At 39.4% G+C, this 17,231-nt stretch overlaps 1 protein-coding gene across 1 annotated transcript in view; it reads left to right on the top strand.

The window, feature by feature from the left end:
- The window catches only part of LOC144536178 (zeta-sarcoglycan-like), a 383,819-nt gene that overhangs the window by 257,637 nt on the left and 108,951 nt on the right, over window positions 1-17,231 (top strand). Inside the window, exon 3 of the mRNA XM_078279176.1 lies at window positions 2,365-2,466. Coding sequence (XP_078135302.1) covers window positions 2,365-2,466 — 102 coding nt within the window. The remainder of the gene's footprint in view (window positions 1-2,364; window positions 2,467-17,231) is intronic.

Below are 17,231 nucleotides of genomic sequence, written 5' to 3'. Positions count from 1 at the left end.
TAACTTGATCTGCTTGATCAACATAAATATGTTTCCATGGAACCAGTATACTATACTCAGAAGCCCCTCAGAGCTCTAACCAAGCACATGACCAGAACAGCTGTTGCATTGCAATACTGCTTCCACTGTCACTCTTCTAAGCACAGATTTGACATGGTACAGTAGATGCCTCTTTGCTCTGTAAAAGCCCCTACTATCCTAATACCCTGCATGGCTGTTTGAAAATAATTTAATCTTACCGTGTAAGTCTGATCCAACAATCTTTTCAAGCACTCACTTGTGTGGAATCTGTAAAATCACAAACCGGCACAAAGCCATTTTTATCACAGCGAGTCGGTCAGCTGACCAGAAATGGCACTGTGATGTGAAGCACACAACCTAAATGTGTTTACAGAGCTCATAGTCTTATACTGATACATTTCTTGTTTTGTTTATATGAAATTGTAAAAAGGATCTACAGTCCTTGTCAAAGCAGTGGAGCAGAACATTTGTATATGCAGCACTGAATTTATCTCATAATCATTTTTATTTAATTGTTTTATTACAATTTCAGTTCTCGCCATCAGACCTTATCATTGTGGTTACTTGTAGTGTTAATAAATAATTAAATAAATTGGATTGTATTTCTATGAATACATGTTTATAATTCTGAATCATTGCAAAGTGAAAAAACAAAGGTCTAAATAATGAAGGCAAATGTACTCAAATGTTAACCTTCAAAGCTTCAGATGATTCTGATGTAAGTAGGACTTTTATTTTAAATTGTTTAACTTGTGATTTTAGTGCATTGACCTTTGTTTGAAGAGGCTCTCAACTGAGAGTCAATCGGCCCCCTTGTGCTAGCTTACCTCTGTTCCACTCACTTTTATAACTCAGCAGGGGTTTCTTTCATCTGTCTTTCTGTCAACCTAAAATGTGTTCCTGGGGTTTTCTGTCTGCATTGTAAGCTAAATGATTATATGACATTTCAGCACCCTGTCGATTTGACAAAGAAAACCACAACTCTCTTGAGGTTTTGGCAGTGTGCCAATGGCTGAGACTCCTGGGATACATTGTAGTTGAATGCTAACAAACAAAGTGCAACATGTACATCAAGTGTAACTTAGCATTTCCCGTACTGTTCCTCATTCTTCCTGTGTTTTTTGTTGTTGATGTAATGGTTATTGTATGATGCTCATTAATGTGGAATAAACATATTAATAATCACATGCTTACATACAAAATATAATCCTAGTATACTGTTAAGAATGTTCTCTGTAAAACAGGATCTGAATGGATGAAGCAGATCTGTGTGAATACATGATATTCCCATCTCTCATCAATATTACACTGCTCATCAATGACTTATTTTAATAAGTACTGCTGGGTCTCTGGAGATTCTTAAAAGCGTGTCTTAAATTGAGTAAAACCTAAGACATTAAATAGTTGAAATGGCTTACATTCTGACATTCATGGTGATGTTTAGTCAAGGCAAATTTGCAAGATTAAGCAGATGAAACAAGAGGAACACCATACATGTAAGATGTCAATGGTATGGACAGCATTAACATTGTTTCCAAATCTGAAGTTAAGCACCTTTTAATGGGTAAATAGTCTGATGGTTTGACAACTTTGTGTCTTCGTTCTGATTCATTCTGGTCATTTTAAGCAGCTTCATTTCTAGGTAGCACAGACAATTTGTAGTCTTAAGTCACCGTGAAATGATAAGGAGCTGTGAGATACAGCTCGGTAAAGGGCTGTTGGCCTCCAGCCACATTTTGTCAGATCACAATGAGGGAGAAATTAGTAAATAAGACCCCAACCACATTTTTTCGAAATGTTAACAAAGTTTGTTTCAACTGCCATCAACACACACTCTGACCCATGGTATAAGCTTGAGGTCAAGTGCGGTTGTATTCGATGGACGGATTAGTCATCCAAAATAACATGATTTTACGTATACAGATTTATGTATCTGGACCCCTGGGTTCAAGATGATCATTTTACATGAGGAGAAAAGAGAGGGATTTTGACATTTTGGCATGTATACAAAGAGATAACTGAACATTTAACTATAACTGCAGATGTACTTGTATGAAAAACTGATTAACTTGGTAATTGGCTCTTATCACTGTTCTCTGCAATATCTGTTTATTCTTACATAATATAATGATACTCTTTAGATTTGTATAATTTATAAATATAAATTAATAGAAAACTCAAAAAACAGCAAAACAGTGGATTCTCTGACTCTGTGGGGATGAGGAAACTACTTTGTATATGTGGGCAAATTATTTTTTTGGTTTTTTCACTCGACTTATTTATTTTCTGAATAACCACTGAGTGTCTCTCTGTCTCTCTCTGTATGTATCTCCGTCTTTTTAGGATGGAATGGGGAATCTGCGGGTGACCAAGGAAGGTGTCAGATTGGAGGGAGTGTCCGAATTCTTATTGCCTCTATACGTCAAAGAGGTCCAGTCTCGTAGGGTAAGATAAGTGTGTGTGTGTGTGTGTGTGCGTGCATGCGTGCGTGCAGTGTTCGAAAAATACCGTGGCCTTTTGGGGGAGCCACTTTTCGTGCGCTTGCGACTTGACTTACGAAGATACATAACAGCTACAAGTGTATGCACTATACAGGATTTACCCTATTATACTTTATCGACAGGAATTGATAGGTCAAACAGCAAACAGCCACCCACAAATAGCCTATAAACAAAGCATCTGGCTGTCTTTCAGATTTCACATGAACAACGGTTAACAGCTCAGTGAACAACTCAGGCTACCGAAGAATACCATAATTCCTCCGTTCAATTAGACCTAAGCAACGCACCCCAAGCTTCCATCCTTAACCGCTTTGCCAGCCGCGTGTTAGCATTTGAACAAAGTGCTGTGTGTCCACAGTGTGTGCAGACTGTAGTTACAGTATTGCCTGAGGCCTTTTGTAGGAGCAACACATAGGTTTTAGTTTGTGATCTCCCTGCAGGGGAATCGGTCTCTAACATGTTCCATTTGAGCTTCAACTTTACTCTGCAAACAAAAGTGAATTGGAGTTGCACCTGGAATTGCCTATAGCCTGAAAACAAAGGATGCAGCCAATGGCCAAGTGTGACTTTGCTCAAGATGCAAAGGCGTTATACTGTCAACTATTCCATAAATCAATAGATAATCTCTCTCAAGGGTTAAAGACGACACAAGGGTTAACAAACAGCCATGTATATTTCCAGTCTCTCCACTGCTGGCTGTTCCAATTTAACGGGAGAGAGGAACAAGAGAGGTTAGGATCGTGGCCGGCCTCTGACGAGCTGTTACCACCACCATCTTCAGCCATAGAGGACATTATTTCTTCAGCTTCTTCTTGCGTTGTCACCCCGGCGGGAGGTGTGCCAACAGGGCTTGCAGCACTTGATTTGGTCGTGCTATTAACGTCATCGCTACACAATTTCTTAGTAAAACCAAAATGAATTAAACTGCCTTGTTTTCTTTTTGCCATGGCTATATGATGCTAACTGCAGAATGGATTTCAAGGACTTTGCGTGCCAATTAATGGCCTCCAACGTTTCTATTTTTTCTACGAATCTTTGAGTTAACCATTGACTGTAAAATAATATTAACAGTCTATGGAGTTAACATGCAGGCATACTAAAAATGAGTTGAATTTGCACCTCAGCGCCGCCACGCCTTGATGCTCATGACAAGAATGGCATGTATAGTTATCTTTATTGAAGTGAATTAGGATTAAATCGCCGTCATGCATGAATGAATGATATTTTTGAAATTTTACACATAATAATCCACGATGATCACATTACACAAATCAAAATGACACACTATTTCACAAATCACGTTTTCAGGGGAACCCATTTCTTATTGCTCCCCCGTAGTTCGCACCCTGCGTGCGTGCGTGCGTGCGTGCCTGGTTGTGTGTGCCTCTTTAGCTCAAAAAGAAAGCCATGCTGCATTATAAAACATAAAACCCAAGCATTGTTTGACTATTCACTGAGAGTTTGCGTTTTCACGTGTATGCGTTTTGACTAAATTGTAGTCTTCCTTTAATCAGTTCAAACAGCTTTCGTATTTTTATTCAGTATATGTTGTACTGAATAATGCATATGTTGTCTGTTAAACGGTGAGGATGTATGTGTGTGTGTGTGTATACGTCCCTATATGTTCCAACCTCTATAATGAGCAGAAATCAGATGTTGCCCCCAGCAGTCGAGGACTATTTGTCATGTATGTGACACATTGTAGTGCTGCATATGATCCAGCGCTCTTCCATGTCTCCATTCATCACACACAGAATCATCATCGATCCCGTCAGCTGAGGCAACACGGACACTATGTCACTCTATATAGGACAATCCTTGTGGCCCTGTGTGTTTGTGTGCTCAATCGTGTACATGTGTGTGTTCATACGTATGAATAGTAAGCAGGGGGGGGATTGACTTATTCCCACAATAATGCTACAGTAATAGTTATTCTTCTGATCCCTCCTGTCGTTGTGACAGTTTACCTAATAGTACTTTAGCATGTGATTCCTCTGTTTTTTTTGACCAATCAATATAATAATAATAACGCTTATTGGAACTTTGAATCTGAAACACCATTTGAACTGTTGTGTGTGGTTTTCACAGCAGATAATTTCACAAAAGCGTTACCCACCGCTTTTACAAAACAAAACATCCCATACTGCTGTTATGAGCTTGACAACAATGTTTTTGGCTTTGAGTGGGTTTGGAAAAGGTCATGTAGTCTCTCAATTAAAGTCAGTTAGATATGACATAATATGGTAATTAGTTTATATATACTGTCAGAAACACTGTCTCATATATAATACGCATATAATAATGCATCCTATATGGTATATGGCAGTAGTCAGATAAATACAGGAAGCCACAGAAATAAATAGGGGTGTTCAGGAATGGGGAGCTCTGTTGAGCGTGACAGAATGGGAGAACATACTGATATTAAAGGAGAGTAGGGTTTTGAAGATAAAAACAAACGATGAGAAAAAGGAAAGAAAGGAAGGATGACTGGAGATAAAAGATATTAGAGAATTGAGGATGCAAGTAGAGAGAGAGATGATGAATTACGGTGACGAGATGGAATGAAGTAAGACGAGCATTGTTGTAGAACGAGTGAAGGCCGATGAGGAGAAAAAGTAATTAAGGAAGAGAAGGAAGAGGGTTGTAAGAGGAGATAAAAGGATGATCGGAAAACGCTTGTTTAGTGAAATAGTATAAGTGATGAACACTGCTTCGATCTCTAAAATGTTGCTCTCGATTGATATTTCTGCTTTACTGGACAGTGCAGATCTATGGAAAAGGCAAAGATGTCACAAAGGATTTCAGCAGTATTTGTATCAATATTGTTGAAAATGCAAGGCACGATAACCCTGATACCATCAAGAGCACTTCAGTAAAGGAGAAATACTGTAGATGCTGCTCCTTTTTTTCAAGTGCAGTATAAATCAGGTTTTCCACTACTTCAGCTGTTGCTACTTCATTATTTTCACCCACTGTATGGCTTGCTTTTGCCACATTTGCTTCACATCGAAGATGTATGAGTCAAATTCATGTTAACAGCCTCACAATTCAGGTGAAAATAACAGGGGCGGTAAATGAAATACATTGGAAAGTCTCTATGATTCAAGCTCCCAAACATGCCATGATTTGAGACTTGTCGTATTCATATGTGATGCACATATAGATTCTGTGCATACTGCAAACTTTACACACGATCTCACTGTGCATTTGAATATAATATTGTGAGGATTAAATGTCAATTTTATATATACAACCCAAAATCACAAATTATTCTCAAAGGGTTTTAAAATGTGTACAGTACATGATACCCTCTGTGCAAAAAAATTTAACTAATAAATGAATATAAATTGAATGAGTTCTCCTGTAATAACCGTGAAACAGTGATAGTGGAAAAAATGTCATGGAAATCATTCTTTTTGTCTTCTAATCAGTTCATCAATCACTTGACAAAAGATATTTTCATATCGGTGGTGTCAGAGAAATTGAAGTCAATATCCTTGTTCCCATGGTACTATCTGTCACCTTAAAGATAGTCTGGATCAACGGAAGTAAATTTCCAGGATAATTGCTTGACTTTGCTTGAGCCACGGGCTTCACCTGGGGCTTAGCGCCACCCAAGACGATTGTGATTGGTTTAAAGAAATGCAACGCAAATTTTTTTCTTCTATCCCAGAATGCATGTATGGGGGTAGCCAGACCTTACTCCACAGCGCTGTGGAGATAGGTCTGGCAATGCAAGACTACCTCAAAGTTGACTTATAATGGTATTCTCATGTAGCAAGTGCCTCTCACTGTACAGGTTTCCAGTGGGACATAACTGCAGAATCACACATAAACAGAAACACACATAATTAGAATCAGTTACATCCCATTACATTTCTTCCAAAATGGCAGTAAAAAAATGCTACTGCCTTAAATTATTTAACTGAGAACAACATGACAAATCACTGGGATTGTCTTCAAAAAACTTTTATTTTTTACGTGATGTGACTCATCTCTACTCTGCTCTCCAAACAGAATCAAACCATTGCTTCAAACTAATTAAAGAAGAAGTTTAAAAAAATATATAGCTAAAACCTATTAAATACAAGACAGAAGTGAGTATAAATGTTAAAGCTACCATAAATAAAAGATTCTGACGTGTATGGGTCTAAATTCCAGGTTCAGTAATACTTGACCACGACCATTGACCATGGACCATTTTCTATTATTTTATATACTATAGTAACAATAATAATATTACATTGTATTCATATAGATTTTCAAGGTACTTAAAGACACATTTTACAGACTTTTTTTCATCGATCATTTTGTTTCCTTTAAACTTTCACACTGTGATAACAGCTTGCCTTTACACTGTGTGATAACAGCTTGCCTGTGTGTGTCTGTCTGCCTTTGTAGACTGTATGTGTGTGTGTGTGTGTGTGTGTGGCAAGTGTGTGATTGTCAACCATTTGTTTGATAATATGTGTGTGATAATATGTGTGTGAGGGCTGCATTTGCCTGTCTAAGTACCTATTGATATTTCACATTCAAAACGATGTGTACTTTTTAACTTTATTTTGAGCAGATATTGACGTTTTGCGTATGTGCATGTTTGCGTGTATTCGAGTGTGTGTATGAGGCCAAGCTTATCTTCTTACATGAAAGCAAACAGCAGCTCGCCCTCACATTTTCGAAACAGCAGGCATGCTCTTACTATGATATTGACAGTCACTGCAATTTTACTGTGAAGTGTGGTTGAATTGGGGTTGGAACATGCTGATTCAGAAGTATCCACTAAACTCCCTGAGGACTCAACTGAGTACTGCTTGTTTTGTGAAGAGATATACTGTAGAGAGATGGGGATACAAAAGACTGAACCATGGAGAGGAAGAGGGGGGAAGAAAAACATAAGGGCAGAATGCAAGTTGTGAAAAGGGAAATCAGGGAGTGTAGTCAATTCACTAAAATATCATACATTGCACCTAACACAATTTGCTACCTACTGGACAACACAAATAATTGTATTTAAATCACTAATTAGATTTACACTCTAAGTACCTACCTATATAGTAAGCACAGCTAAGGTTATCATAGGCACAAAGAGAGCACAGAGTAACAAAGATACTGTTGCAATCCTGATACAGGTCCATCATATGATGCCTCCTGGATGGCTATATAAGTGAAGCACCCTTATCTGGTACTTCATGTTCCTTGCATTCTGCCTTGACTAAAGTTACAAATGCAAATGCTAGAAAAATTACTTGGACACAAAGTAACACAAAGGTGAAATGTATGCTTCACACAGGAAGTGTTTCCAAACAGTATTTTTTGGTTTTACAAGAGAAAAGACTCTAAAGATGAGGACTAACTGGTTTGTTTTGCAAATGGTTAACCGCCCGACCTAACATCTATATGCAGCCTCTAACCTCTCTCTCGTTGTAACTCTGCACGCCTGAATTCATTACTTGTCGTAGCTGGAGTCCATTATTGCATTCACACAATGACCCCTTACTAAAGGTGTCAAAACAAACACTGAACTCTCCAAATTCAGCATGGATTTTTTAAACTAGCTTTGGCTAATGGGATGAGTCTGTTTTAACCATATGTGTAATTGCTGATGTGGTTAACTCATTTAGAAAGGTTAGCCAGAACTCTTTTTAGCCATATTGGATTTTAACATATGCCAGCTAATCAGCATAAAGTATTTTAATATTTAAAAAAATGTCAACATGAAACAAGATTGTTCTGTTATGTATGCTATTTGACACCATCCACATTGTTACCTACCTCCATTTCATGCTACTTAGTGTAATTATTAAGATTTCCAAAATATCAAAAACTCTGTAGTCTTGCAGTGCCCGACCTGTCTCCACAGCACTGTGGAGTAAGGTCTGGCTACACCACACATACATTCTAGGATAGGAGGATAGGAAAAAACGCATTGGGTTTGCATTTCTTTAAACCAATCACCATTGTCTTGGGTGGCGTTAAGCTCCGGATGCAGAGGCAGTGGCTTTGCAAAATAGTCTCAGGAGTGGAACATTTGCACCCCGCAAAAGAAAAACGCCATGTAAAATAATATATAAAGTTAACTGTTCACACAGTACAGTAATGTGAGCTATTTAAATTAGCTGGATACATGGTTAAATGGCATTTGCTCTTACCAGTGTATCGCCGATCACAATCATTCACCGAAAGAACCAAGCAGATCTGCCTTATTGCACGATCCAATTTTTTGTGTGTGTTTTGCTAGCTCGAAATTTGTTGTTGTTTCCCGTAACGAATGGATTTCAAACTTTTTAGGCTAGATAGGTTTACCTTTCACTGTCAGGACCAGGACCCTTGCCACAGACCTGATTTTTTTGGGTGATGGTTTTGTGTGCCAAATAGCGAAAGTATGAGTGCACTTTGAAAATCACCAAAATAAGGACAAAAAAAGATTTAAGCTCTCTTAAATTAAATTTGTAAAAAAATACATTTTAGGATATAAAGAACGGAGGAGAAGATGACATCCCTCCTACGCAACTGTATTATGAATTATTAAAAAAACATCACATACACACACATTCACATTTTGTATAATCAGGGCCATCCCCCAGGAGTGTATTGCGGGAGAGGTAAATGGAACATTGTGACTCCCAGAGAGAGCTAAATATAGAACTATGCACATAAACCACACACTAACAACAATGACACACTGAGAAATTAGATTGACTGGGTGGGAGGGAAAAAGATACGGTGCAGGAGAGAGTAAGATAACTGGAGAGGAAAGGAAGGGAAAAAAAGAAAGGAGGTAAAGGGGTCAGAGGGAGGCACACACCTAAAAAGGTTGAAAAAAAAGGTCTGAATACATGATGAGGAGAGCGAAAAGAGAAACAAAGGAAAACAAGAGGGATGAGGAACAGAGAAAGAGAAAAACTAACTGTGGGACTAAAGGAAGGTTTAACACCGCCAACGTGTGCTGCGAATTTTGGCATTTTAAGTTCTTTGGGTCAGTATTTAGTTTCACATTTTTATATGGTGGCCTTAATTTCCATATCTGCGGTAAAGGTCATATGGTTTAATTATGGTCTTGTTTTGTTTTGCATGCCTTTACATGCCTTGCAGGTAAATAGATACTGTGTAGTGTGAGGTCAATCAACATTGCTTGTAATTTTGGCAGAACAAACCTTGCCACAAACATGTTGGGATTTGTTTTTGCTCAGATTTTTTTCATGCATCATACCTGTGAGAGTGTGTGTGTGCTTATGGTCATAATCATAACAACCTATTTCTCTTGATTCTTCTGTCAGCATGGTAGAGGAATACCTTTCCATATAGAAAGTCTACAATTGTTTGTTTAACAACCAAAGCATAACTGGCACAATCACCACACCATCCCGGTTCACCTATACATACAAAGCAAAAAAAAGGGACCAGTACAATATATTCATTTGATCATGTTTGCCAAGCACTGTTTGTAGTGTCACAAAAAGGAGGCAGGTCTGAGTCAGATTAACAAACAGGACTAACAAACAAAATCAGTCAGCAAGCAGAACATTAGCAACAGATAGGAAGAGACATGTTTTTAGACATGCATCAAGCAAACACAAAAGAGGTAGCAGGCAGGAGTAGCTTGAACATTGAACAAGGTGCCATCAAGGAAGTACTACCAGGCAACAGGCAGGAACAGGAAGGGAGTGGGGAAGCACAGCAAAGTACTCAGCAGGCATTTGGAGGCACCAGCGAAGCTTTGATAGACAAAGAACCTGGAGCTGGTAATCAGCCAAAACCTCTTTCATCCTTTGGAGAAACATCACAAGCCTGCACTTGGAGGATAAATACACAGTACACTACATACATTCTGACAATTCGTGCAGCATAGGACAGATCAGTCACATTCACTATGGAAAATCCAGGCTACCCATTGTGGCAGTATCATATTGAAACAAATGTAGTGGGTATTAACAGCTGCAGACATAACAGGCTGGATAAAATGTGCTTTACTGATTGAGCTTACAGGCCTGTTGATCTATAGGCAGGCAAGTCTATATCAGATAACCCGACAATTAGCAGGATATGCTACAGGCACTGCAGTAGTAACAGGTTTCAGGCCGCTAAACGGTACAGTAGCAGGTAAGCAGGAACAGCTTGTAATTTGTTTAATTTTATTTTTCAGTTAAAATTACTACTTTGTTTACTTGATTGTCAAGATTAGAAGTTGATCGTTGTCATGCTTTGAAAAAACAACAACATTGACTGAGTATTAAAGTCTGATCTGTTGACCCATCCATTGACCCTGACCTCATCCCTACATGGACTTTGTCACTGTATAACAGTCACCTAACTTCCTCCTTTGCCCGTGTGATAATTACTACACCCGCCAGAAGGCTTTGTCAATTGAACATAAACATGTGTCGTTTAGGGGCACTTGCCAAAACAAGGCAGCAAGGCAACATAAACTACCTGGCAAACCAGCTAATGAGCTGTGCAGATACAGTAGGTGGTTGATGACAATGTCAGGGGATCCAAAGAGGAGGCTAATTCACTGCCAACTAGTGGGCAGGCATGGTATAACTGAGTTTGGATATTACCAGAGCTCTGCAAGGTTGCTGTACATGAGTTTTGAGGGGTTCTTCTTCTTCTTCTTCTTCTTCTTCTTCTTCTTCTTCTTCTTCTTCTTCTTCTTCTTCTTCTTCTTCTTCTTCTTCTTCTTCTTCTTCTTCTTCTTCTTCTTCTTCTTCTTCTTCTATCTCTTACAGTCTGTATATATGGGGGATTTATATGTTCGGTATGTACATGAGATGAGATGATTCCATTGTAAGCCAGAGGCTGTGGGATTATCTTCAGAGCAGCAGGTTTTGGAGGGTATTTTAAGCTGTGTTGATGGATTTTAAAAAGCACACTATGGATGTAATGTTCCCTCTGTGTCTCACCCTCACTGCTGTATTCCCACAAAGGCTTGTCTTTAGTGATACACACATACACACACACAAACACTGACTCTTGCCACTAGGCCCCATAATTGTCCCCATAGGGACCCTATGACGACCTATCACCACCACAGGGGGCACAAAGAAAACTTCATTTATTCTGTTCTCTTGCTGTCGCTCCCTATCTTTTTGATTTGACTTTTCTTTTATGTGGCTCTTTTCCCTTTTATTGGGCCTTTTCTTCTTTTACCTCCTGTCTATGGCATTTCTTTCTCTCTCTCTAATGACTTATTTCTATGTTGTTTGGTGCTGTCTTTTTCTCTCACCCCTGTAGTGATACTGGCTCCCTGGAGAGAGGCCTAGTTTTGTGCAGTAGGCTGCCTGGATAGGGGCTTTACTTCCTGGGGAGAAATAAAAGATAGTGGAAATGCATGCATGTAAATGGATGGAGGTAATGTATAAAATAAGGCATGTCTTAGGAAGTGAAGGATAAAGGAACACATTTACTGGAAAAGAGAGTGAGATTGAAAAGCAATAATGAACGTAGGAGATGTAATGAAAAAGTTAAAAGCAGCAATAATTAAAGAACTCTCTCATCCATATCCCGTACTGCAGCATCAAGGAAGACTGAAGATGTGGGGGGAGGGTGAAGGTGGGAGGATGCCATCACTTTATTTTTGCTGTTAGTTTTAGATTTATTACTCCCTCTGTCTGCCTCATACTTTCTCTTTGCTTTTCCTCTGGGGACCTGAACTAGCTGAAACTTCTCCAACTCTGGAACTGTAATTGAATAGCAGAGAGTTCTAATGGAACATTAGGCTGTTCCTGTCTTGGCAGGCCCTATTGATTTTGACTTTGGAGTATTGTAAACAATCTGGGGTAAATGTAACTGAACGGATGCAGACCTTGGTATATGCTATAATTCCAAGGCTATTGCTGTGGAACTGTTTCACTGTGGTAAGTAACTGTTACAGTGTGGTTTTGTTTGACTTTTATAGGAAGATACCCAGGGTGGCTTGCGCTTGCAACTTTCTCAACAAAAAAAAAGAAGAAGTGTGACTCACCAGTCTACCATATCAGAGCACTCAACATGTGGTGTCTCCAAGTCCAACAAATGCAAAGTGTATTTGATTTAAACAGCATGTCACCTTTAGCGGGTGGCGCTCGCTACATGAGAATTTCTTCAGCCTTCAGCCTGCGGAAAGGAATGACTTAGACACGCTGTCGGTGATAATAAGTGTCGACGTCAGAAGATGAGAACTCCACCAAGGAGACACATGCAGAGGGCTTGTCAGATGGCTACGCCTTTCTCGTGTCCCCCACAACATTAAAAAAGATATCAAATAGGAAGGCAACGCTGCAAGTGAAGTTAAATTGAAGATAATAGAAAAAAGAAGAAAGAAAAGTTTGGCTGGGAGACGTTTGTAGAGGTTAGTGGGACCAGGGGAAATGGTGGTTATTTGATAATTTTTCTACAAGCAAGAATACATTGTCATAATTTATTTTATTCAAGACTGAGCTTTAGAATGGTGTGTAGTTGAGCCTGTGTGTGTGTGTGTGTGTGTGTGTGTGTGTGTGTGTGTGTGTGTGTGTGTGTGTGTGGGTGTGTGTGTGGGTGTGTGTGTGTGTGTGAGACTATCTGCATATTTGTCTCTCTGCATGGGCAAATGTCCAAAATTCCTGCGCACTGGTTTTGTGAGTGTCTGGCTTGTATGTGTGTGTGTGTGTGTGTGTGTGTGCCAGATGTGGTCGTGACCCATGTAAAAATAGTCTCCATTAACATTTAACAGCATTTTTCAGAATGTCAAAAGAATGAAAGTCACATTGGCCCTGGAAGGGAGAGAGGAAACTAGACAAAATGAATAAGAATATTAATCCCTTGTTTCAAAAGATCATTCCATCCCTTCGTCCAGCTGCTGTCTCAGAGGTCACATCATCCAAAAGCCACAACAAATCTCCTCATCACAAAACTTGACTGAAGAAAAAGGGCACGCCATGTTAGATCTAAGAATTTTGATAATGTTGTCATTAAAATGGATATTGCTTTGCCAAAAGTCCATCCTTGTTAAGCCAAATTGGGCCTCCGCTTTTGAGAGTTTCAGGCACCAGCCGGAAAGTAAAAGCATTGGCCAACAATGGTGCTGGATGTGCCTTCATGCAGTCTTGTAGTGTGGACAACTTACAGTAAGAGTAGATTAAACCCCTTCAACCCATGTATCATTGATGCAACATAGTTTATACATGTCTCCATTATAGCACACTGCACTATTTTCTAATAGGAAATAATAGGTTGTTTTTTCAACCACAGAAGCTGAATGAATTTCATGTAAAAGAATAACATGAAATTCAAACACCGGTATAAATCATTACCTAACACCTGTATAGTGAGGTTTCTTCACATTATGTTATTCAGCTTCTGTTATTCAAACCTGTACTAACAGAAATAAAACATGAAACCATTTATTTTTAAGACTTTTTTTCTTTTCTTTTCTCTTCTTACACCACCCCATGTAAAGGCCCATGGGATGATATGCCTGCCTTAATAGTTTTAACGTTACCTTACTCGTAACTTATCCTGGCTTCAGGCAGTTGATCCCTCCACATACATAAATACTGCATTGCTGGCATAAAAACAGTAACCATTGAGCACAAGGCCATCAGCTGTGTGCCAACACTCCATTTAACAATTGATTTAGTGAACTACACACACTCAGGGTCGTTGATCGTTGGCTGGTTTTCTTTAGTGCAGTTTTATTTTAGATTTTATTACCTATACCCAAAGTTCCTCTATACGTTTAGCTCTATATAACACTGTCTTTCTAATCCTCTTGTAACACAACACGGTCTCACGGCAGTTCGTGAAATGGTAACATTATTTTTAATCTATTGATTCGTGTACATGGACACGTTTATCTCATTTATTTCGTGGTGGTCAGCACGTAATGGGAATCAGCATCTATACGCAGGTTGGGGTTAGGAAAAGAAGAACGGGGAAAGTTAACGTCACACGCCGGGACACGATCCAGGTCTCTGGGGGACGCGGGACAACAATGGGACGGTTGAGTTTAGGAAAAGAACAACAGGGAAAGTTAACGTCACACACCGGGACACGATCCGTGGTCTGTGGGGTACACGGGACAACAAATCGCATAATTCAATGCATAATCAGCCAAAGTCCACATTTTTTCAAATACGCCGCACTTTCAAATATGCGGGGCTTGCATGATTTCATAATCCCCGCATTTTTGTTGCAAAAAAGTCACATATATCTTAGCAGAAAGTTGAAAAATGTTGTGTTTACTTCACACAAGAGCAGACATTTTCCCCTGTTGCCATTGGAATATTATGAAGTGACGTAATTACGCGATGTGAACATCATCGAAATGCTGCAAATCCCGCAATGAAGCCAAAACCGCAGTTTTTGCAAGTTCCTGCAATATTTGCAAGTTCCCGCAATTTGTGCAAGTTCCCGCAATTTCATCGCATAAAATTGCATAAATATCCTGCATATTCCATCGCATTTTTTAAGAAAATGTGCCTCATAATCAAGGATTTTTGCCCGCAACAATCACAAAAAAACTCTAAATTTTTCTGGAAGGACTGAACAAAGGAACAGTTGTGTTTAGGAAAAGAAGAACGGGGAAAGGACACGTCACACGCCGGGACACGATCCACGGTCTCTGGGGGACGGGGGACAACAAAGGGACGGTTGAGTTTAGGAAAAGAACAACGGGGAAAGTTAACGTCACACGCGGGACACGATTCCCGGTCTCCGGGGTGAAAGTCCTGTGTTGTTTGACCCATCCACCACCCCAACCAACCTCCCTGCGCGGATTTTCGGCATTTCATACTACTCGCTACCGTAGTCGTGCTGTGATCACGAAAGATGTTTCCCATTGAAATACATTAGTTTAAAATACGTGCTGACCACCACGAAATAAACAAGATAAACGTGTCCGTGTAAACGAATCAATAGATTAAATAACGTGACCATTTCACGAACTGCCGTGAGACTGGGTTGTGTAACAAACATGGCTTTAGCATTAATATGACACAATTTAAAAAAAAAGTAGGTTTGTGATGCACAGCTGAGTTTTCTCTGTTAAACCCCCCCCCCAATCTTGGTTTCTGTGCAGTAATTGGCATACTCATCAGGCGAGCAGATAGCTTTGTACCGATAAATTTATCTTTTAGCCCACAGCTAATTTCAGTAGTAGCATCAGTGGGAAAATGACGGCCTATATTAGGTAAAGGGACAGCCAAGACTGAGATGTTTCATTCCACAGAGCTATGCATTCAATGAAGTACGTTAAAGCATTTGTTCAGTGTAATCACCATGTCAAATTAAGTGTGTAGAATATATGCTCTAACATAAGAGGGATTAATGTTAACTACACTGGCTCAAACCCATAACATGAATCATTGCATGATAAGCGAAGATTATTTAAAAAAATAGTCTTGTATGACCAAGGCTGGTCTAGCATAATCTCTCGTACTGTCCTGTATGTTTCACAGACATACAATTATACACACATAACTTTGAATGATAGTACATAGGCATTGAACAGCTCACTCTGTTAATATACGACTTCACACACTTCTAGACACATGTATACACAAATATCTGCCTACACAAACTGACAAGACGAGTTGCACTCCCACCTTGTACTGTACACATACAGTGAATTCTGTCTCTTTCATGGACACAAAAATATACTATAACTTTTTTATGTGAAATGCATATAAGCAATACAAATGTTAATTTGTCATACTGAAAACACACTTGAACGCAAAAATACACCCAACTGGCACTGACAGTGCATTTTAACACACCCCAGCACACACCTTGTCCCTGACGGTATTATGTATTCACTAGTTGTTTCCAGGGGAACGGTCACAATCCACTGTGCAAAATTAATTATGGGTGGACATTTGAATTAATTAACTGGATGGGAGTGTGGCATTACACTTCTCTGGCCTTATGACATTGAACACACTCATACACACACACACACACACACACACACACACACACACACACACACACACATGCTTGCACTGAGGAGACACACACATATTAGATTTAATTACCAGTGTGCAGCTCATTGGTACAATGTGGTTCAGCCTTAATTACGTACTGTACATTTCCTCTCTTTGTGTGTCTATGAGAGGAAGTGGATAGTTTGGATTTCAGTTACATGAACGTAGGTAAGCAGGTTTCATTTTCTGCTGCTCTGGTGTAACATCCACATGTTGGCAATTCTTACTTCTTATGCTCAGCTGGAAAGGTGAGCCTTTGTAGTTGCATTTGTCTCTCCTGAAACTCACAAATTCCCTAAAGGGATATTATACCAAACACCTGTATTTTGAGTGTAAAACTCTCACCCCCTGTAGGCTTTAAAGGTGGCACTAAATGTTACCAGTGTGCTGCTTTACAATGAATGGCAGCCAGAGTCAGTTGGGATTCACAGCAGTTAAAATCCATGGCAGTTGTTTCACAGCATAACATTTATTCAAATGTACATAGAAACCTCTCAACAACTCCTGCAGTATAACCCGCTATGATCCATTGTCCACCTGTGATGCTCAAAACACATAGCCTGATAGTCAAACTGAATTGCCATTTGCCACATGCATCTATACATCTTATGTTGGTCATAAGAGACAAATGTAAACAATTCAATACCTGAGCTATGCAGGTTGTGGCTTGCACTCTTAGGCTGGTTGTATACAGTCAAAGAGAGAACAGGCACATGGTCACACCAAAGTGCCAAAGTGTATTAACGACCCGCCCTGCCATGATTAAAAACAA

The sequence above is a fragment of the Sander vitreus genome, chromosome 2 (genome assembly GCF_031162955.1).
Source record: "Sander vitreus isolate 19-12246 chromosome 2, sanVit1, whole genome shotgun sequence".
Lineage (NCBI taxonomy): Eukaryota > Metazoa > Chordata > Actinopteri > Perciformes > Percidae > Sander > Sander vitreus.
The sequence above is the reverse complement of the archived record's forward strand: the minus strand, read 5'-3'. Positions and strand labels throughout refer to the sequence as shown.